Source organism: Pristis pectinata, chromosome 17, assembly GCF_009764475.1.
Source record: "Pristis pectinata isolate sPriPec2 chromosome 17, sPriPec2.1.pri, whole genome shotgun sequence".
Lineage (NCBI taxonomy): Eukaryota > Metazoa > Chordata > Chondrichthyes > Rhinopristiformes > Pristidae > Pristis > Pristis pectinata.
The window spans coordinates 31,623,493-31,646,895 of record NC_067421.1 but is presented as its reverse complement, the minus strand read 5'-3'; the positions used below and the strand labels follow the sequence as shown (position 1 = coordinate 31,646,895).

Below are 23,403 nucleotides of genomic sequence, written 5' to 3'. Positions count from 1 at the left end.
TGGAGAGACAATCAAGACTAAATGGCACAGTTCCAAAGGATATGCAAGAACAGCAACTTGGTGTACATGTGTATAAATCTTTGAAAGTGCAAGGGCATGTTGAGTGATTAGTAAAGCGAATGGAATCCCGGGAATCATGAATAGAGGCAATAGAGTGGTCAAGCAGCAAAGTTATACTGAAATTGTGCAAAATATTGGTTAGGCCAGAAGTAGAATATTGTGTAAATTCTGATTATCACATTTTAGGAAGTGCCTGAAGGTCTGAGAGAAGGAGCACAAAATATTCATAGAACACAGAAATGGGGGGCTGTTTTCCTTGTAACCAAAAGAGGACATTTGACAGAGGGTCCAAGATCATGACACATTTAGATAGGGTAGAGAGAGGCAAGCTGCCCCCATTACTGGTTGGTTCAAGGACCAAGGATACAGAAGTACAATTTAAACCAAAGGTACAAGGAGGATGTGAGGTAAAACCTTTTGGGCAAAGGTTTGTTACATTCCGGAATTCACTGCATGAAGTGGGGGCAGAAACAGAATGGATCAGTTTCTTCAAAAGGCAACTGGATGAGCACTTTAGAGGGAAAAATTCACAGAGCTCTAGGGAAACAGCAGGGGCATGGGACGGACAAGGTTATTCTACCAGGAGCTGACATAGACGTGATTGCCCAAATGTAACATAATAATATAATTTCATCAATACTTGCCCTCTCTGAACAATTCAAATTAAATGCCTGCATACACCTCCTCATGGAACAATGTCAGCAGCAGTTTCATAATCTACCTCAGAATGAGGCCTTTAAGTTTCACAGGACGGGACTTTACAAAGTTGCTTTGAAGTTTAGTGAAACAAGTTGAGAATTCTCCTTCAGGCTGTCCAGTATTATTCAGGTCTACATAGGCCTGAGGATTTGGATGGTTCCTTGTTAGCTTACCTTTAGGACAAAAAGGTGACATCTTATTGCTCAGGTACAGACAAGTTATCTAATATTAAATTTAATATGACTAAAATTCTTGGTCATTGACAGAACACTATGTAAACATTTGAAAATGTTGGGAGCATCCACTTATGGCATTTCTTCAGAGTTTCTGGCAAAATTATGTCAAGCAATCACAGCAAGCCCTAATGAAAGTCTTTTCCAAACCTGTTTTACAGCATCAAAAATGACAAAAAAAATTACATCAAGTGGAAATTCAGAAGTTGGATATCTTCATCAGGAAAAGGTCCCAACTGGAGGGCAAATCTTTGGGCTGACATTGAGTGGAGCCTGCATTGGCCCCTACAAATGCTATTGATTCAATGCGGGCAAATATCTAGACAGGATAATGCACTACATCACTGCAGGCTGGCACACAAATGGGTAGAGTAATCACACTATTGCTTAACATAGAACCATAGAATAATACAGCACGATACAGGCCCTTCGGCCCACCATGTGGTGCCGACCACCTAACCACTCCTAAGACTATCTAACCCCTTCCTCCCACATATCCGTCTATTTTAAATTCCTCCATATGCTTATCTAACAATCTCTTGAACTTGACCAACATATCAGCCTCCACCACCACCCCAGGCAGCGCATTCCATGCACCAAACACTCTCTGGGTGAAAAACCTCCCTCTGACGTCTCCCTTGAACTTCCCACCCATTACCTTAAAGCCATGCCCTCTTGTATTGAGCATTGGTGCCCTGGGAAAGAGGCGCTGGCTGTCCACTCTATCTATTCCTCTTAATATCTTGTATACCTCTATCATGTCTCCCCTCATCCTCCTTCTCTCCAATGAGAACAGCCCTAGCTCCTTTAGTCTCTCTTCATAATCCATACTCTCTAATCCAGGCAGCATCCTGGTAAATCTCCTCTGCACCCTTTCCAATGGCTCCACATCCTTCCTATAATGAGGCGACCAGAACTGGACACAGTACTCTAAGTGTGGCCTAACCAGAGTTTTGTAAAGCTGCATCATCACTTCGCACCTCTTAAACTCGATCCCATGACTTATGAAAGCTAACATCCCATAAGCTTTCTTAACTACCCTATCCACCTGTGAGGCAACTTTCAGTGATCTGTGGATATAAACCCCCAGATCCCTCTGCTCCTCCACACTGCCCAAAATCCTGCCATTAACCTTGTACTCCGCCTTGGAGTTAGTCCTTCCAAAGCGTACCATTTCTCTGGATTGAACTCCATCTGCCACTTCTCAGCCCAGCTCTGCATCCTATCAATATCCCTCTGTAAGCTTCGACAGCCCTCCACACTATCCACAACACCACCTATCTTTGTGTCGTCTGCAAACTTGCTAACCCACCCTTCTACCCCCTCATCTAAGTCATTAATAAATATCACAAAAAAGTAGCGGTCCCAGAACCGATCCCTGTGGGACACCATTAGTCACAGCCCTCCAATCTGAATGCACTCCCTCCACCACAACCCTCTGCTTTCTACAGGCAAGCCAATTCTGAATCCACATGGCCAAGTCCCCTGGATCCCTTGGCCTCTCACCTTCTGAATAAGCCTACCATGTGGAACCTTGTCAAACACCTTACAAAAATCCATGTAGACCACATCTACTGCACTACCGTCATCAATCTTCCTGGTCACCTCCTCAAAGGACCCTGTCAGGCTTGTGAGGCAAGATCTTCCCTTCACAAAGCCATGCTGGCTATCCCTAATTAGTCCATGATTCTCTAAATGCTCATAGATCCTATCTCTTAGAATTCTTTCTAACAGCTTACCCACCACAGACGTAAGACTCACTGGTCTGTAATTCCCTGGACTATCCCTACTACCTTTTTTGAATAAGGGAACAACATTTGCCACCCTCCAATCCTCCGGCACCATTCACATGTGTTGCAAATAATCCTAACCAGTCTATTGATCAGCCCACTTCAATTAAAGGATCTTGGGATAAACACACAAGTATCCCACCATTCTACACCCCTTAATATTCTGCCGTTTCTTCTCTTCTTGCACCTCCCCAAATACATCACCTCACAATTTCTTTGATTAACTTCCATGTGCCCCTTTCCTGCCCAACTTCTTGGAGTCCAATACCTTCCTCCCCCATGGTCAACCACACATCCAGTTCTTATATCATCTGCAAACTTCTCTATCATGCCTCCTAGAATTAAGTCTAACTCATCAATATACATTATGAAAAGGAAGGGACCAGGTATGGAACCCCACTGACGATGTCCAGCCGTGAAAGCACCATCAGATAATAAGAGGTATCAGTCAGATAATAAGTGATGGTTCATACCTGGTCACTTCCTACCAGCAAGCCAATTTTGGATCCAATTTGCCACTTTCCATTGAATCCAATGGCCTTTTACTTTTTTCTCTGGACTTAAAGTTGGGACTTTATCAAAAGTCTTGCTAAAATTCATGCAAACTAAATCAAATGCCTGCATCTAACTACCTTGACATCACCTGAAAGAATTCAATTGTTAGTTGGACATAATCTTAACAAATCCATGCTGATTGTCCCTGATTAATTTATGCCTCTCTAAATGAAGGCTTATACAGTCTCTTACAAAGAATTCCAGTAATTTGTCCAAAATTAAACTAACGGGCCTGTAATTACTCCCCTTTTAAACAATGGAATGACAATAACTATCTTCCAATCTTGTGGCAGCGCTAAGTCATTCAATAAATATGTTCAGATCAAGAGGGTGGCCAGGGAAAGAGTAGGTCCCCTGAGGGACCAAAGGGGTAATCTATGTCTGGAGCCAGAGGATGTGAGCAAAGTCTTAAATACTGATCATCTGTGTTCGCCAAGGAGAAGGAAATGGAAGGTAGAGAGTTCAGGAAGGGATAAATTGATTCTCTGGACAATGTGGCTATTAAGAAGATGGAGGCATTGAATGTCTTGTAATGCATTAGGAGAGATAAATCCCCAAGGCCAGGTGAGATCTATCCCAGAATGCTATGAGAAACAAAGAATGAAATTTTGCTTCTCCATTAGCCACCTGCAAAGTACAAGAGGATAGCAAATGTTCTACCTGTATTTAAGAAGGGCAGCAGGGATAAGCCAAATAGCTTCAAGGTGGTGAGTCTTACATCAATGGGAGGGAAATTATTGGGGAAAATTCCAAGGGTCAGAATTTGTGTTCATTCAGAAAGGCAGGGGCTGATCAGGGATAGTCAGCATGGCTTTGTGAGGGGAAATCCTGTCTCACTAATTTGAGGTTTTTTGAGGAGGTAACAAAGGAGATTGATGAAGGCAGGACAGTAGACGTTCTTTATATCCCCTTTAGTGAGGCATTTAACAAAGTCCTTCATGGTAGCCTAGCCCAGAAGGTTAAGGTACATGGGATCCAAGGTGAGCTGACTAATTGGACTAATTGGCTTGGTGAAAAGAGGCAGAGAGTAGAGGTGGAAGAATTTTTCTCTGATTGGTGTACCGCAGGGATTGGTGCTGGGACCTTTGCTGCTAACAACTTGGATGTGAATGTAGAAGATACGATTAGTAAATTTGCAGATGACACAAAAATTGCTGGTATTACATGGTGATGGTAGATGCATTTTAGAAGATCAAATAGAGGGAGGACCTACACAGTAAATGGTAGTGTGTTAAGGAATGTTGATGAGCAGAGACACCTTGGGGTCCAAGTCCACAGCTCACTGAATGTGGCAACTCAGGTCGCTAGGGTGCTGAAGAAGGTTATGCGGCATGCTTGCCTTCTTAACTTGGTGCATAGAGAAAAAAGTTTGGGATGTTATGTTGCAACTTTGACATTGGTTTGGCTGCACTTGGAGTATTATGTGCAGTTCCGGTCATCACACCCCTCCCCTCCACCACACACAGGGATAAAGACTTTTTAGCAATGTTGCTCCCTAGTTGAGTTTACATAACTCAGAGGCACCCCATTGATCCTGGAACCTTTTTTGTTTACAACTCGGTACCACAATCCATTCCTGTCCAGTATATGATTCTGCCAGTCTCACCTTCACAGTTTTACTGATTTTAATGGAAGAACACTGTTCCTTTAAGAAAGAACAGATCTTGTCCACGGTTTCACTGACTTGCTTCAGAAATCTTTCATTGAGTTGGAGAAACATGTAAATAAATGTACCCCAGTTTACGGGGATGTGTTCGAAGCAAATCCATATGTTGACTCATTATTTTGTTCTTGAAATAAAATAACTTGTAGAATTCAATAAACTTAACTTTGGTAGGAACTCTGGATAGAATCACTAGATTCTTAAGATATGAAAAGACACCACTCAGCCTATGGAATGAATGCCAGCTCCAACTAGAGAAATCCTGTCAGGCTCATTCCTGCTCTTTCCCCACTGGCCTGCAAATTATTCTCTCGCAAACACCTATGCAATTCCCTTTTGAATTCACTGACTGATTCTGTTCTCACCACTCCTATTGGCTGTGAGTTCCAGATCACAACTATTCTCTGTGTTAAAACTTTTCCTTCACATTGTATCTCATCTAAAATTTTATATCTATGGCTCCTAGTTCCTGAACCACCACTAACAGGAATGGTTTCTCTGCACAAACCAGTCACAACCTTCTGCACCTGTACTAAGTCTCCTCTCAACCTTTGCTTCAAGTAGAAAAAACCCAATTTCTCCATTCTAAACTCATCACTGAAATTCCTCAAGCCTGGAACCATTCTGGTAAATCTCTTCTGCACCCTCTCCAAGACCTTTAGACCTTCCCTAAAGTTAGGTGACCAAAACTGGACATAATTTTCCAGTTGTGGCATAACCAATGTTTTCTACACATTCACCATAACACTGACACAAAAAGTGCTGGAGGAACTCAGCAGGTCAGGCAGCATCCAAGGAGGGAAATAAACAGTCGACGTTTCGGGCCAAGACCCTTCATCAGGACTGGAAAGGAAGAGGGCAAAAGCCAGAATAAGAAGGTGGGGGGGAGGGAGAGGAGTACACACAGGCAGGGGATAGATGAGTTCAGGTGATAGACGGGTCTAGGTGAGAGGGTGCAGGAGGGGGAGAAGATGTAATAAACTGAGAGGTGATAGGTAAAAGAGGCCGAGGGCTGAAGGAGGAGGAATCTGGTAGGAGAGGGCAGTAGACCATGGAATAAGGGATGGGGGAAGGGGAGGAGACGAGATGGGCAGGTCATCAAGGTGGGGGAAGGGAGCCACGGGAATAAGGGAAGACAAAGGAGTGGGGGGGGGGGGTGGTGGGAATTAAAAAGAAGGGGTGGGGTTACCAGAAGTTCGCGATATGGATGTTGAGGCCATCAGGTTGGAGACTCCCAAGGCGGAATATGAGGTGTTGTTCCTCCAACCTGGTCTCAACGCGGCAGTAGAGGAGGTATTGTGTATTGCTCCAGATACATCCAGCATCTGCAAAACTTCCTGTGTCTCGGCATAACACTTATTCCACAGGAATTACAATACCTTGGTGATTAATATGTGCCCAATGTGGTAGGGTTTCACAGGTCAGAATCGGTCCCTGCACTCAACAGTGATGACAATGTACCTTCCTGGTGAATATTTCCCCTTTATCTCAGCCCTAATTCTGCTTTTGTATAGATCGAACTGATCATTACATTTATGGATAACATTGTATTATGAATGATAATAACCTATCGCACTTCACCGTCTTCCCAGCGAATCAAAAAGTTAATAGATCTTCCCCATCTGAGTGAATGACTCCTGGTCGACGATCAAACAGCAACCCCCAGCAATGCTCGTTGTCATTAACAACTGGTAGGAGAATTAAAAGCAGTTTTTTCCAAGCCCCTGCGGTTGTTTGGCGATTGCTCCGGAGCAGGGCCGGGAGTTGGGTGGCGGGGGTTGGCAGCATCTCCCTGCCGGTCTGTCGATGCTCTCACCAGGCTTCCTCTTGTCCGCAAGAAGCCAGGCTCCGTGACCCGGGACGGGGGCAGGCGGGGGACGGGGAGACGCCGAGCGGTGAGATCGGCAGCGTCCCCAACACCCGACCAGCCCAGAGCCGTGACTCGGCGCCAAAAGTACCCCGGAGGCGGCCCCCTCGCTGACACTCGGACACCAATGAACTGAAATCTCTTTCCTTCATTCAGTGGAATAATGTCAAACAATCGCTACAGTTCATCCAGGAACAAATGGAGATCAAACACAGTGTATGAAGTAAATAATCTTCCAGTTAATTTTCATCCTTCCCAGTAATGCAGTTAATGGCATTACTTTACATATTTTATTTGAGTTTATCTAAAAAATATACATCAGATTTATGACAAATAATCCCACAAACTGTAAACAACTCTCCTTCACGTTGCAGCTTTTGGTTCCTGACAAAAAATAAGCCCAACCTACGAGTTTTTTTATTTTGCATCGTTAACTCGATGAGTTTCGATTCCGGAGTCTGACGTTGCAAACAGCCCTGCAGCTATAAGGAGGACACACAAGAGACCACAGATGCTGGTAGCTGGAGCAACAAATAAACTGCGGGAGGAGCTCAGCGGGTCGAGCGGCATCTGGGGGCGGGGGGATGGGATGAATTGTCGACCTTTGGGCTCCAAACCCTGCATCAGGATTGAGAGTGTGGAAGGGAGATGGGCAATATAAAGAGCAGAAGGGGAGTCCGAGGTGATTGGTAGACTGAAGTTGGGAGACAGCGGCAGGTGAATGATAAATGGAGGCAGACTAAGAGAAAAAAAGTGATTGGGCAATGGAGTGAGTTATGGGGAAGGAAGTGGGAAGTTTGGAGACAGCTGCTGGAGGGAGATAATCAGGAACACAAAGGGCTACTGGAATTTGAGAAATGAAGGAGGTGATAATGGGAACCATTAGGGGAGAGGTGAATGGCCGATGGAACAAGATGGGCAGTGGGTGTCAGGTGGGGTGAAACCTGTGGGTGAACCGTGTTTGTAGTGGGTGGATAGAGCCAGGAGGGGGAGGGGGACAAATACGGTTGATGGGGGCTGGTGGGAGACAGATTTGAGGGAAACGTGACAAAAATGGAAAGATTGGAAGGAGAGAGAGGGAGGGGGAGGAAGAGGAAAAGAGGGGAAAGATCTCTTCAGAGGGGAGGGTTACCTAAAATTGGAAAAGCCAATGCTCTTGCCATTGGGTTGTAGACTACCCAGGCGGGATATGTTGTTCCTTTAGTTTGTGTTGGGCCTCACCCTGGGAGCACGGAAGGCCGAGGATAGACAGGTCAGTGTGGGAATGGGAAGGGGAATTGAAATGGCATGTAACTGGGAGCTCGGGATGGCCATTGTGGACCAAGTGTAGGTGCTCTGGGAAACAGTTACCCAGTCTGCAGTGGTCTCGCCGATGTAGAGGAGGCCACATGGGAGCACCGAATGTAGTAGACAAGGTTGGAGGAGATGCATGTGAACCTTTGCCTCACCTGGAAGGGCTGTGAGGTTCCTGGATGGTGGTGAGCAAGGAGGTGTAAGAACAAGTGTTACACGTCCTGTGGCTGCAGGGGAAAGTGCCGGGGTCAGGGAGGGTTGGGTGGGTGAGTGGACCATCGAGTCACGGAGGGAGTGGTCCCTGTGGAAGGTGGAAAGGGGTGGGGAGGAGATGATGTGGCTGGTGGTTGCAGCTGGAGGAAGTGACGAAGGGTGATATACTGGATGCGTTGGCTCATAGGGTGAAAGGTGAGGACTTGGGGAACTCTATCTCTGTTCTGTCTGGGAGGAGGGAGGGTGAAAGCAGGAGTACGAGAAACAGAGGAGATGTGAGAGTGAGTTTCATACACTACAGCAGAAGGGAAGCCACACTTCCTGAAAAATGAGGACATTTCAGATGTCCTGGGATGGAAGGCCTCATCTTGACAGCAGATGTGGCTGAGACAGAGAAACTAAGTATCGGAGAGCTGTCGTTTGGCCTCTGCAAGGTAGAGGTCAGACTGCCAAACGACAACAACATTACCATTGTTTACAACTGTCCAAGACATTAGTGGGACCACACTTGGAGTATAATGTGCAGTTCTGGTCGCCTAGTTGAAGGAAGGATGACATTAAGCTGGAAAGAGTGCAGCGAAGATTCACAAGGATGTTACCAGGACTGGATTGCTTGAGTTATAAGGAGAAACTGGATAGGCTGGGAATTCTTCCCTGGAGGAGGCTGAGGGGTGACCATACAGAGGTGTATAAAATCATGAGGGGCATGGATAAGGTGAATGGCCACAGTCTTTTTGACGGGTTTAGGGAGTCTAAAACTAGAGGGCATAGATTTGTGAGAGGGGAAAGATTTAAAGGGGACCTGAAGGGCAACCTTTTCTTAAAGAGGGTGATGGGTAGGTGGAACGAGCTGCCAGAGGAAGTGGTTGAGGCAGGTACAATTACAACATTTAAAAGACATTTGGACAGGCACACAGATACAAAAAAGATTTAGAGGGAAAATGGGACTAGCTCAGGTCGGCAGCTTGGTTGGCATGGATAAGTTGGGCCAAAGGGCCTGTTTCTCTGCTCTGTGGCTCTATATCTCTATGACTTCTGGTTATTCAAAATCTGTCAGCCTCGGAATTAAAATTAACAATTACATTCACATCAATTGTCATCTGTAAATGAGAGTTTCAAATGTTTAACATTGTTTGTGTTGAAATGTGTCCCGAATTCACTCTGACAAGGCAGGTCTCTAATTTTGAGATTTTGAGTATTGGATTCCCAAATTAGTTCACCCTAATACCTTCAAAGTGCCAATCAAATCACCCCGACTCTTTTGATCTCCCTGCTTATAGCCTTTAACCATCTGGCCCATATGTAACCCAGATCCACAGCAATATGTTGATTCTTAGCTATCCACTGAAATGGCTCAGCCAGACAATCAGTTCAAGCATAATTTGAATAGTCATTAAATGTTGATCTTGCTTGAGACACCCACATCATGTGAATAAACAGCATAGCAACAAACAGAATGCTGGAGGAACTCAGTGGGTCAGGCAACAACTGTAGAGGGAAATGGACAGTTAACGTTTCAGGTTGAGACCCTTCATCTGGACTGAAAGAGATAGCCAGTATAAAGAGGTGAAGGGAAGGGGTGGAGCAAGAGCTGGCAAGTAATAGGTGGATCCAGATGAGGAGGAACCATTTAAGGTAGGTGGGGTGGGCAGATGGGAATAGTGGGGGGAGCGGACCCAGTGGGAGCAGTGCGTGGGAGATGGGCAGATAGAATGGGTGGAGGTGGGGAATGAAAGGGGCATGAAAATGGGTGATGAGGGGCTGGTGTGGGTAGATCAGGAGGAGAGAGAAAAGGGACAGCAGGGGAGCAGTTTACCTGAAATTGCGGAATTCAATGTTCACGCCATTGGGCTGTAATAAAGAGCAGAACTAGTCCACAACACTGATCTTTACCGGTGAATAGTAACGTTATTGGGAAGGGAGGAAGGAGAGTAGGGTGGAGATTATTCTATTCCACTCCATTATGCTCCCTAGTGCCCTACCGCTCATACTACAAGCCCTACGCTGGTCTGACTTTCCAAAGTGCATCACCTCACACTGATCCGTATTGAAATCCATTTGCCACTCCACGACCCACTTCCCCAATTGATCAAGATCCCCCAGTATTCTACAATAACCTTCTTCACTATCAACCTCCTAACTTAGTGTCAGTGACAAGTGACAAAAGAAAAAAAATCATTTATGTTGGTATGAAATACATGTAAAAAAATCACGGCTGATACAACTGCTCTTGTAACTGGGAAGCAATATTCACAGAATGTAGACTTGGGGACCAAACACAGGGAAGGCTGGATGATCAACAGATCGATACAATATACTGTGTGTAGTCACAGTGGTTTCTCTCTTTGCTTTGTCAGTTTCTCCTGCTTCTTTTTCTGCAGGTTGAATTGACTTCAATGGTGTACGACTCCACCAGGCGTTACTGTGATTACTGCAATGTAAAGAACTTACCTGGCAAATATTCTATTGTAAGTTACCTAATTTGAGCAAATAAATACATTATCTCCAATTAAGCAAAACCAGCCAGATTAAACATTAAAACAGCTTTATTTATCCACCACTGAATTTGACAGAAAATACAAAGCACAAGTTAAATGTAAATGATTGAAATATTCAGTTATTTTGAGCAGAGCTGATTTCCTGCCAACCAGCCAATGGCTGCTATCTTCTACCCATGAGGATTCTCAGCATACCCAGAGTAATCATCTTGTCCAATCCAGTGATTTCATTTAGAATCCTCACAGAAGTGCACTGAGAAAATTCTCCATACATAATCAAATAGTTTGAAAATCAATAAGATGTGCCCACATTGATCCTTGCACGGTTGTGTGTGCTGTGAGAGTGTGTATATGAAGGGACAGTTGTTGAAAAGTCTACGCAAGTTCAGAGGTTAACAGTCCATGTGGAAGAGGTGACCCCTGTGTGTGATTATTGAGATCATGAGGAGTGTGAGGAATGTGAACCGACAAAGTAATCGAGGCATAAATCGTCATACAATTTGGTGAATCACCCATTACCTTAGCAGATATTGGCCACATCAGCTGATCTGGATGAGCAGGTGGTGGGATCATGTTGCACTGAAAAGAACAAAACACAGAACATATGTGTTTCTGAAAGTACCATCTAACCAACACAAGCCTCATTCTATTTCTGATACAGGCAGATATGCAGTTTAAGTTGGCATTGTGGTCAGCACACACACAGTGGGTCAAGGGGCCTGTTCCTGTGCTGTACTGTTCTATGTCCTATGTTATCTCATTCTGCACAAATTTTAAGAAATTTAGCAAAGATTCAAGCAAAACAGTGGAAAGTTATTATTTATAACTATTTAGGGACAGGTAAGACCAGTTCTCTCTCCTGTCACCAGTTATAGCTAATTTGGATTCAACCTAGCTAATGATATCTTAAATGAAAACCTAATTTAAAGTCTTTATCAATGCTAAGATCTTCAAACTATTTAATTACGATCCTCTGCGTTAAAGAGTTGAATCTCGCTGCCACCACGCAGTCGCAGGTTGGCAATGATGGTAGAATGTTGCTCAATGCCATAATATTGCAGGGTACGTTCATCTTCAAGTGGCTGTGATTTAAAGGTCAAGTAGTACTGGCTTTGTGCCAAAGATTCAATTTTATCTTTTAAACTTGAAACCTTGTCATTTTCCAAAACCTTAATTGTCAGGTTCCTCTCTGGTGACCGGACAATTATTTCAAATAGCCTGAGCAGCTGAATCTCTGTGTCAAAGATGATCTTGGAATCCAACAAGGTTTTGCCATCATGCACAATGGTGCCGTTGAAACCCAGGCGTTGCTGTGGAGCTGGAATATTCCACTCTCGTTCAATGTTGCATTTGATCTCAGAGATGTTGGTGTAAATGTTGGCATTTAGTTGTAATGATCTCCCATCCAGAGCAGTCACTGTGATCCTAAACTTCTTCACTGGCTGAGACACACAAAAAAACAAGGGGTAAAAACTTACTTTTCCATTTCAGAGAAGACAGACGCAAGAGAATGAGATGGTTAAAAGAAGTTTTAATGGGGGAGGTGGGGGTTGGGGGGGGTGGTGGAGAGAGATGTGATGAATGCTCCCGTGTCAAAAATTGCTTTTGCACACAGCACATTCAAACAGATTATCGTGCTGGATGAGGTGAGCATTGACATGTGCAGTGGAAGTATTGGCTGGAACAATGCAAAAGAGACTATCATGGTGGCAATTGGCAGACACCACTGATTTAACCAAAGTGCTGCCAATTTGGAGCTCAACTCTCTCCTATCCTCCCCCCTTAATGTCACACAGCTAAAGATACATTAAGCAGAAGGAAGGAACTCACTTCTGTTTCAGTTGAAGGGATCATTACATTACAGGAGGAGCAAGGCTGCTGATTTTCAGTGGCGTAGACCACAGATGACCTTGGGAGGAGAACTCAGACAACACTAGAACCAGAAGGCCTGCTGGCAGACTGTACCATCTCAGCCTTGGAAGCAGCAATCTAGGATGTCTGTCAACAGCCAGGCACTGGCAGGGTGGCAGAGATGGGGAAATAAATGTATCTCTACATTCTCTTGTATCAAAACAAAATCATTTGTTTAAACCAATTACCTGGACATCCCATGCCCTGACATACGAGACACAAGGCATGTGTAGGCATTTCCTGGCTTCATTTTCCATCACATTCCAACCATCTGATGAAGCCACATTTCCAGTTGGAACAGCTGGGTCAAGAATTATTGGTCTGAAAAATAAAACCATTCGACAAAGACCTTGTAGAGTCAACAGTTCTGTCACAATGTCACACAAAGAGCAAGATCACAGAGAACCCAAATGCAGAACATCGGTCCAAGACTGGCATTAGCGTGCTTCCTTGGAACCAAACGCAGAACAGCAAACAGAAGGAATCTTGCCTCAGGGCTCTGAGACAGAGTCCCAAAACAGAAACAGCAAAACCAGGACTGCACTAGAGTTAACCAGCTCTAGGCGGCCAGGAGACAAAGTACACCCACAGAGAGACCAATAATCTGGCAACCAATGTTTGTGAAACCAGCGTTCTTATACTAGTCTCCTGATGGAACTCATGTGTGTGTCATTAGGCAAATAGTAGTGCATGGAAACCATGTGCTACGCAACAAGGCACCATCAATGGGGATAAGGGGCAGAATCAAGAACCAGCACTCGGAACCATAGCAAGCTCGCCATCCATCTCCCCGAAGGTTTCGTGGAGTTGTAGTTAATGTAATTTATTTTCAATGTAAACATACTCCAGAAAGTTGCTGTCACAACTAAAGCACCCATCCACCCCAGGAGGCCACAAGCAAGACTGACTGACTGGCATGACCAGGGAACATTGCCCATTGTGGTGTTAAGGGGCCTGGTCATATAAAAAAATAAATTCCACCTTAAGTTCTCCTCCAGCTATCAGGAAACCAGCACACATCTCGGTCAGCATATTGCCCTTCAGGTTTAACCTGGATCCCTTTGGTGTCAACAATACTGAAGTACCAGCAAATGGTTTCCTTAATTTCAGCCTCTCCTCTGACTGTGCTGGGAAGTGGTTCTGCTCCTAAACCCTGGGACATAAGGACACCGGGGATAAGGGTTGTTTGGAAGGATTTTAATATCTTGAAAATCCACAACTGTGTTGTGATTCTGTGCAGGAATTTGTATCTCAACAATTATCAGTCAGTGGTTTTATTGATCTACTGTGCTTTGTGAGGGAGAACCACAATTTGAGCAGAAATAAAACCTGAGGGATAAGTGCTGAGGTATTGAGGAGCACACTGATATTGGGAATAGAATTAGGGTGAAAAGCATATGGAGAGCACCATAACGTGGAGGTAAGGTGGCTGCAAGGATTACTACTGATGGAAACAGTACAGAAAGGGGACTGGGTCATGGCTAGAAGAGGTTGTAGATGCAGGGTATGGTGGGGTGATGGACGGTAGATTGTGGTGCTGATGAGAATTGTAAATGGCGGTGAAGGTTTGGAATTCAATCGCCTCGCAGGGGAGGCGACAAATGGTAATTTAGAAGTGAGGAATATTTCGAAGTATTTTGAAGCATCTTGAGAATGTGATGCAATGAATTTTTTTCAGTTGAACCTATCTGTGCAGGAGGCTAGAAGGTGAACATAAACTAAAATAAAAGAGTATCTGTAATTGGCATAGTTTGAAGTGTAGTTAGGCATCTTACCTCTTCTCACTGAGTTTCTTGATTAAAAAGTTTGCCAACACTGCATTATTGACATTGTAGTAGTCAGTCCAGTAGATGCACAGTTCCCGATACCTGCAGATCAATTCCAGGACCGTGCGGAACCCTTCAGCCGTGTCAAAGCTGTCGTTGTGACTACCTTGTTCCCAGGCATGGATAGTCAATAACTCCAATGCATACTTTGGTGGCAGTTTTGCTTCAGCTCTCAACTCTGATGTCCTTGGCTTGACGTACTAGAGAAAATTATTGACAAATATAAATAAACAAATATGATATTAAATGTGGAAATAAAAAAAACTGCAGATGCTGGGGAACTAAAATGCAAACAGAAAATCCTGTTTGCACCTGTGGGAAGAGAAACAGAGTTAACAGTTGAGGTGAAGGTCCCTTTGTCAGAACTGGGAAGGAGTGAGAAGAAGCTTGTTAAGCTGCTAGAATGGTGGGGAAGGGGATGTCTCCTATAGGGTTATCATTGGGGATAAACTGTAAACAAGCTTATCTGGGCAATGAGTGAATGGGAGCAGTTAGAAAGTGAGAATTTAGACAAAAGAACAGAGGCAAAAAAATGTATGTGTTACAAAGTGCAAAACTGGACATATCGTTCGCTGCTGAAAGAAAAACATAGAAATAGAGGAGATTGTAGAGGAAAGGTATCGTGGATATAAGTGGGAAGACACAATGTGTTCTCTGTATTGGAGAAGCCAATTGCAGGTTGGGTGATCACTTTGCAGAACATCAGTGTTCAATCCACAGGGATGACCTTGAGCTTCCCATTGCCTGCAACTTCAATTGTCCATCCCACACTCATCTGATCTCTCAGTTTGTGGCCTTCTGTACTGTTACAATGAGGCCCAATGCAAGCTTGAGGAATAATACTTTATCTTCTGTCTGGGCACATTGCAGCCTTCTGGTTTTTACTGAGTTCTACAACTTCAGGTGACGTGATTCCTGCCTATATCAGTCATCCAAATGTGTTATTGGCTCAGTTTGTTTGTTGTTTTAATTATTTCATATACTGGACCTAAATTTCAGTGGATTCTGCCAATGTTCTGTTGAGGAGATGGATGTTCAGGAGTTGAATGGAACTTTCAGAGAAACTACAAAAATAGAGATTTGCTGAAAAGTTCCATTCCATAGCACAAACATTCCAGTAACACAATCAATGACAGTAAAATAATCTGCAACCCATGTCAGTTGATTACCCACTGGTGCAACCTGCCAGTGTTGCCCTGCAACACTTAAAGTTCTCATGGAGACCGTGTAAAATGTGGAAAATTTCCTATACCTTGGGCGCTACCTCTCAGCAAAGGCAGATAATGACAATAACATTTACCACCACCTTCAATGGGCCAGCATAGCTTTTGGTCAATGGCAGAAAAGGATATTTCAAGATGAAGACCTCAGACCTTGCACACAATCCATGCTCTACCAGAAGGCAATGATCCCTGCCCTCCCATATGTTCCGGACATCTGTACTACCTACAGTGGGCAACTCAAGGAAATGGAAAAATACAACCAATGCTGGCTCCATAAAATTCTCCAAATTCACTGAAAGGACAAGTGAAACACTGTCAGTGCCCTTTTCCAGGGAAACTTCCCCGGTACTAAAGTCCTAGCCACATTCAGATGGCCAAGTTCGACTGGCCATGTTCCTCGCATGTCCAACACCCAGACTCCCAAAATATACACTCCGTTCCAAGCTCTGTTAAGGAAGAAATTAGCAGGCAGACAGAGGAAAATGTCCAAGGATGTGCTCAAAGCCACCTTGAAGTAATGCAACATCCCTACTGACTCCAGGAATCCCTGGGCTATGATTGCTCAAAGTGGAGAAGGTGCACTTGGGATGGTATTGAAAAATAGGGCCTGCACAAGTGATGGAAGGAGCCAATAACATCACCAGCTACCCAGCCACCCACCCCATCAGACACCATCTGCCCCACCTGTGGAAGATGCTGCATTTCCTACAATAGCTTCGGTTGCCTCCTCAGAACCAACAAAACCAGAGTCAATGTAAATCATCCTCAATCCGAAGGGATTGCCTCTGAAGAAGCTGGAAGCTGAGACACTAAAGTAAGCTATCTGTTTGTTTTGGTATTACAATCCTCCTATAGGATTTCAATGATTAACAATCATCCTGTTCTCCAATCACTCACCTGCATGTACCAATATTTCAGCAAGCGAATCAAATCTTTGACTTTTGAAGAATACGCTTTCACAAATGCTCTCTGAAGTTCAGTAAAGCAGGCAGAAAATTCACCACCTGAGTTCTTATTTTTACTTTCAAACTTGATTAGTTCAAGATGTGCTTCATTTGTGTTGTGCTGGCCGTCTATAAGAAATAAAATGACAAATGAGCTAGTAACCAATAAACTGAATCACTTTCTCAAGAAAGGGAAGGAAAAAGGAACAAACTTGCAAAATTATCTTAAAAAGTCATTACTGGTTTGATCTCCTTTAAGTGCTGGTATCCTGGACTTCCCTTCAGCTTCAGTTTAATACCAATCTGGTTTAATGTCAGTGGTAAAACAGTGCCAATCAACACCAGGGTAAATATTCCTTGTTATTTCTCCTGTGAAAGAACTCCACACATCTTTACAGACACAAACTGCATTGTAATATATTCTTCCCGAGTAAAGGTAGCAATAACTAAATATAGAACTCAATTGTCTCATGATCTTAACTGGGAATGAAACACTGGAGGGAGAAAAGCAGACAAGCTCCACTCTTCCCATCTTTTTAGAGCAGTGGAAGCTGACAGATGAATTAAAATTACGGTTCAGATTTTATCATATTGCTGTTACCTTTAATCACAGGTAACATAACATTGATATAAATTCTTACTTAATGCATCATAGGTTGGCAGAACATCAAATGACACACTCTCTGAAGTCTTCTTTGATTCCAATACAAAGCTCAGAGATTTTGGTGGGATGGTGTTTTGCTTTATTGAGTTGATACTGATATCACTGATCTCATACACAAGACTTGCAGAGTATTTTTCCAGCATTTGCTGAATTTCCTGAAGAACTTCAAGCCTGGTGTCTCTCTGGTCCTGAAAACTTTTGAAGCAACTGAGGAAGACGACAAGATCTGCATCTGAGTGGTTTTTTAAAGCTGTTCCTTTCCCTGATGACCCACCCTGTCAAGAAAGAATATTTAATTACTTCTGATGATTTTAGCTAGTGATAAACACATCCATTCCAGACATATGATGTAAAAAAGTGACCACATTGATTGTCTTCAGCTTTGATCATCATGGTATTGTAGGCTGTTTGTATTGTTACTTTGTGTTCACAATTACACACTGTGGGTATTTTTTCTGCTGCTTTCCTTCTGAATTTTCGTCTTTTCCAGAAAATCGCGATGAGATACAGTTCAACAAATTCTCTTCCAACAATCCCCCTAAGTAGGCATTCTATGTGTATGATCATAAATGATAGTTGGTAGCAGGTTATTGATGCAACATTACCATCCAGCTTTGTCCTCACTGAAGATACACACATGCAGTCTTTAAAGAAGGTAAACAGGAGTGGAAAACCTGCGCTGATAACTCCATCCTGTTGAGAGCATTGCAGTCAAATTTAACACCTGAAAATCCTTTTCAAGTGAGTGGGGTTGTCCTTTTGTGGATTATTTTGGAGACTGGTTCAGTTCCTTGCATTCCACTTTGGTGGCATCGAATGGCCAGATTTCCCATGCTCTTGTATGTTATTTGCAATTAATACTCCAACACACATTTAATTCACTTGTTTAGCTGTTACATAGTACAGTAAATTTAATAAAATTTCCAGTGAACCAGGGAAACAGAACCAGGAAAGTTTCAAGGGAGTGCGGGAACTGGGGTGCCGCTGAGCTAGAAGGAAGCAAGGGAACTAGGACTTCAGGGAGTTAAAAGGCAGCATTGGAACTGGGGCCCCAGTGAGTTGGAAGACAGCAGGGGAACTGGAGACCTGGTGAGTTAAAAGGCAACGTTGACAGGGTTTGGTCTGCGCTCTTTCCTTTTGTACAAGAGTAAATGTGACAAATTTGTTGGACTGAAGCTTGACAGTGGTTGTTGCACAGGGGAGCTGAACTGTGTAAGAAGGGAGAAGGAAATGTGGAAGTTCCGGAGAACTTGTCTGCTGCAGAGCTGTGACAGATTCCATTGGTAAGTCAACCTGATTGACCGGTGAAAGCCCATTCACCAGGTCCCTAAAGCCACTGGTATGTCATTTTGCTGCTAATGCAGTGCTGCCCATGGTGGAGTAGATGGATGTCTTGGTCAGGAGGGCAAGTCTGATCCCTATCCCTGGGGAAGTGGTGGGAGGACAAAGGAGGGAAAAGTAGATAAAAGTACAATCTCCAATTCTCATTAATAATTCAACAAGCCAATCCATCTCCCAGAGGTGGATTGTGTCCCCACCCTTTGCCCTGCCTCTGTTTAAACCAGAACTGCCTAGGTTTGAGGTTTGAGGTTTTAACATCTCACCCAATCCCAAACCATCAGTTCTTTGGGGGTGGGTGAGAAGGATTAAACAAGAATTCAAGTTGCCCTCATTGGCCACCTCAGAACCCAGAAAATTGGAGTGGGAGCAAACCATTCCTGATCTCGAGTGGCTGTCAATGGAGACGGAGGTTGCTAAGATAAATTGGGAGGGTTCCCAAGGGGACAAAACAGTTTACAATTTAATGCATTTTTGAGCAGAAACACAATAATGCTGTTGAACAACAGTTTGCAGCCAACCTTGTGAACACTTGGGGAATCTGTTTGGTATTAGCACTATAGAGGATATTCTGGTGCATTGGAAAAAATCCAATCACTAGCCAATTAGATTTAAAATCATTGTAAATTAGTAACTTCATCTGAAAACATCTTCATTCATAAGGAAAAGAAGTGATTAATTGTTTAAATAACAAATTATTGAAAGCACTGGGAGGTAAACATTTTTATTAAAAACCAAGTGACTCACCTTAACGGCTCTGATCACTTTAATGTTGGGTTGTCTAGTAAAACACTGATTCTTTAAAAATTCGCAGATCCTGTGCACAGCCTGTCTCACATCAGCATTAAATCCGACTGGCTCTAAGTTTCTTTTAATGAAGTCATCCAGCCTCCTGGGCTCTGTGTGGTAGAGGTCCATCGTTACTGAGCACATGTTCCTCCTTGCAGACAACCCTTCAGCATTAAAGACTTGCTTCCACCCCACAGACTCTTTCACAGATGAGAAAGAGGAGGAGCTGGCATGACAGCCACTTCCTTATAAGTGGGTTGCTAGCCCCTCCTTCAAATAATGCAAATACAGTGCAACATGAAGATAAGCATTATCCAGTACAATATATTTTATGCATGTGACTGCTCTGGGCGTTTGTGCTTAGTCAGTAATTTCTCGGGAACTGATCTATCACAAAACCACATCTGTTTTAAGTATTATGGAAAATAACTGTTTTTGTCTCATTTCCTTACATTGCTGTTCCTGTGACTTTCTAGTCCTGGTTCCATTAACTTGTGCCTCACTGCCTTCGAGTCAATTCTAACTCTAATTATGTCTTCTTCCTTTCATTCACACACCTTTCAGTGTCTTTAATAACCTGGAATAACATCACAACCCACGGGGCAAACTGCCAAGAAGACCTACCTTTGAAAAACGTCTTGCAATCCAAAAGGAATTTGTTTTGTTCTAACAAATCGCCACGCATGTTTCGATATCCATGGAAAATCCCATCCTGTCGGTTTCATTTCTTTCCATTGCCGTTCGTGTACATTTCCAGTCCTGGTTTGTGACTCGTTGTGCGCTGGTCACTTCTATTTATAGCATCTGCCTTTCATTCACTCTCCCTCCAGCTCTTCTGCACCCTGGAGTAACATCACAACCCACGGGGCAAAGTGCCAAGAAGAGCTACCTCTGAAACACATCTTGTAACCCAAAAGGAATTCGTTTGGATGCCTGAATCCCTCCACCCAGCTCTCAGGTGCCCCTCTTCAGGGTTCCTTTCCTCTCCGTTTTTAATTCCTGTCTCTTTATTTTCCCATGTCGTGCCCAATTGGGATATTCGCCACTAGCTGAGGCTGTTCCTGAGGCTCAGTCAGATGTGTCCTGCCTGAGCTCAGCCAATGGATCATCTTCCATCCTTTCTGCCTCCCCTAAACCCATCTTGCCCAACCCTTCCCACAAAGCAAGGCCAAAAAATGGCTGTTCCACCTCTCACCCACTGCTTCACTCTGGGCCCAGGCATTTTCACCTTTTCCCACCACTGCCCAAACCCTAAACCCTCTATTAACCTGCTCCATCTTACCACTCTGTATTTGGTGCTCATTTTATGGCCTTCTTGACCTATGGAATCCAGAAAGAGCAGCTGAAGGCCCTGTTCACTTAGCAAGTGTGACACCAAAGTCCCCACTGGTTGTATTTCCTACCCTTGGTGCCACTGGCTCTGTCTTTAACTTGTCAGTGAAGGACACTTGAGGAACAGGGATTCATCTCTGCACAATATGGCCTTCCTGCTGTGGGAGCCGCAGCCTCAGGGACCACATTGCAGACCTAGGAGCACTTCTGATTCTGACATTTCCTGGGTCTGGTTGGCAATTTCACATCCCTCTCCAATGCTCACCTTGATTCCTCAGACAAATCTGCAGTCTGCACACAAGCTTCCTGCGGTATCTGTCTACCCCACTCCAGATAATAATTGGACATTGGCTTTCAAGTCAGATACTCAACTTTTTAGTTAATATATTGAATGGGTTGGAAGGAGTTCACCACTGGAAAGAGTTGACCAGGAAAAAGTTAACCACAAAGTTCACCAAAACCAACACACGCTTCACAGGCTGAGAAAAACAAATGAAGGGATATCACTGCCTACCAGGGATGTCACGGATCATACCACAGGCTTGTGGTGCCATGTTATCTTTTCACTACATGCCAAGCTCACCCCATCAAGTGATTGCACATCAGTGGTCCTTGTCATCCAGGCCAAAGCTGTCCTTTTGTACCATTCCTTCATTATCTCTTGTGGCAAATGCTGGAGCTCCCTACCCACCAGGTGAAGGACTGAAACAGTTCAAGGAGGTAGCTCACCATCCAACTCTCAGGGGTAATTAGGAATTGGCAATTGTAGGCATTGTTAGCAATGCCCAGGTACTGAAAATGATTTAATGGCAATAAGTCTGCCATTCATTATCGAGGACAGCATTGTGTCTCTTGACTCAATATGGGCAGTGCTACTGGATTGTTTTAGTATTTGGTCGGACTTCCATTGATGGAAGCAAATTTGCCGATGATATGTACATCAGTGGGAAAGCACATTGGAGGAGAATGCAATGAATCTGCTAAGGGATATGGCACAGGTTAAGTGCATGGGCAAAATTCGACAAATGGAGTAAAATATGTGAAAGGATGAGATTGTCCACATCAGTACAAAGGATAGAAAATCAGCAATAGAGATGATCTTAGAGAATGTTGCTATACAGAGGGATCATGCAGCAAACAATGGAATTTAGCATGCAGGAACAACATGTAATTAGCCTTTGCTGTAAATGAAGTGGGGTATAAAAGAAGGAAAGTCTTCCTTCAACTCAACAGGACGTCGGTGAGACAACATGTGTTTTGTTCAACTTATTTGAGGAAAGATAGGGAACAGTTTGTAAGATTGACTCCTGGAATGAGAAAAGGTTGGAGGGGTTGGTCATTTACTCATTGGAAGTTATACCCACTGGAGTTATAGAAAGATGAGAGGTAATGTTACTGAACCATGAGATTCTGCGAGGGCTTGACAAGACAGATGGTGAGCAAATACATCCCTTGTGGGAGAGGGAATTGTTTCAGAAATGAGGAGGGATCTCTTCTCTTGGAGAGAGGTGAAGAATGAATCATTAAATATATCTGAGACAGAGATGGACAGATTATTGGTCTGTGGGGAAGTTAAATGTTCTGTGGAATAGGCAGGAAAGGGCAGCAGATTTCAAATGAGTGGAGTAAAACCACCTCCCTTATAAAAGTGGTTACATCACTTATTTTTTCTAAAACAAGGCATGTGCCCTATTTATCATTCGAAGAAGTTGGTCTCTACCTGCTGTCCCAAACTCTCGCTTGCCATTGGCCAACTTGCATGCCTATCTTCACAGCTCATCCAATCAAAAAGTGAACAGATTCACCCTGCCTGAGTGAATGGTGCTGGATGCACCGTGAAACGGGAATCCCCGGTAATATATTTGATATTAACTGTGAAAAAGAGAATTAAAGACGGTTCTTTCAAAGCCCCGAAAGCCCAGGCGCAGCCGTGACTCGCTCTGCGCCGAAATTACTCCACGTAGTGCACTACCCCTCAGTACACATTCAAACAGCAATCAGCAGAAACAATCATTTTATACTTCACAAGAAAACATGTAGCCTCGGGTTAATCTGTCAATGATCCCTCAGATTCTGACGTGGAGATCAAAGGCGTGTTGTTTCGACATAAAGAACAATTTACGTGTCATTCCCGGGGTGAATACGCCTGATCTGTAAACATTTTAGTTGCGCAGGTTTCCATTTCCCCGTTATCGGTTGAATTTCGATCTCGAGGTCTGACGCTGCAAATAACAGAGTAAACGCCAAGATCAGAAGCGAGAAACTGCTGGCAATGATCAGCGGGTCAGGCCGCAACTGTTGGAACCGGGAAATCGTGGAAAAACAACTTAGTGTCAAGTAGCAGAGAGCGGACAAAGGGAATATCTCCGACAGTGTGAGGCCAGGGAATGGCAGGCGAGATGCAGGGGGGATGTTTCCTCTTAACGAGGAGTCAGGGACCAGGGGACACGGTTTGAGAATAAGAATTTAATTCTGAGATGAGGATGATGATGAACCTTCTACCCC

General features: G+C 43.9%; 1 protein-coding gene across 1 annotated transcript in view; it reads right to left on the bottom strand.

Moving 5' to 3' along the window:
- Nucleotides 1-23,403, bottom strand: part of LOC127579193 (uncharacterized) — a 69,058-nt gene that overhangs the window by 28,751 nt on the left and 16,904 nt on the right. The window contains exons 8-15 of the mRNA XM_052031801.1: nt 19,525-19,766; nt 17,417-17,714; nt 16,729-16,904; nt 14,558-14,808; nt 12,971-13,103; nt 11,839-12,313; nt 6,817-7,013; nt 3,415-3,425 (exon numbers count right to left, since the gene is read on the bottom strand). Coding sequence (XP_051887761.1) covers nt 3,415-3,425; nt 6,817-7,013; nt 11,839-12,313; nt 12,971-13,103; nt 14,558-14,808; nt 16,729-16,904; nt 17,417-17,714; nt 19,525-19,766 — 1,783 coding nt within the window. The remainder of the gene's footprint in view (nt 1-3,414; nt 3,426-6,816; nt 7,014-11,838; nt 12,314-12,970; nt 13,104-14,557; nt 14,809-16,728; nt 16,905-17,416; nt 17,715-19,524; nt 19,767-23,403) is intronic.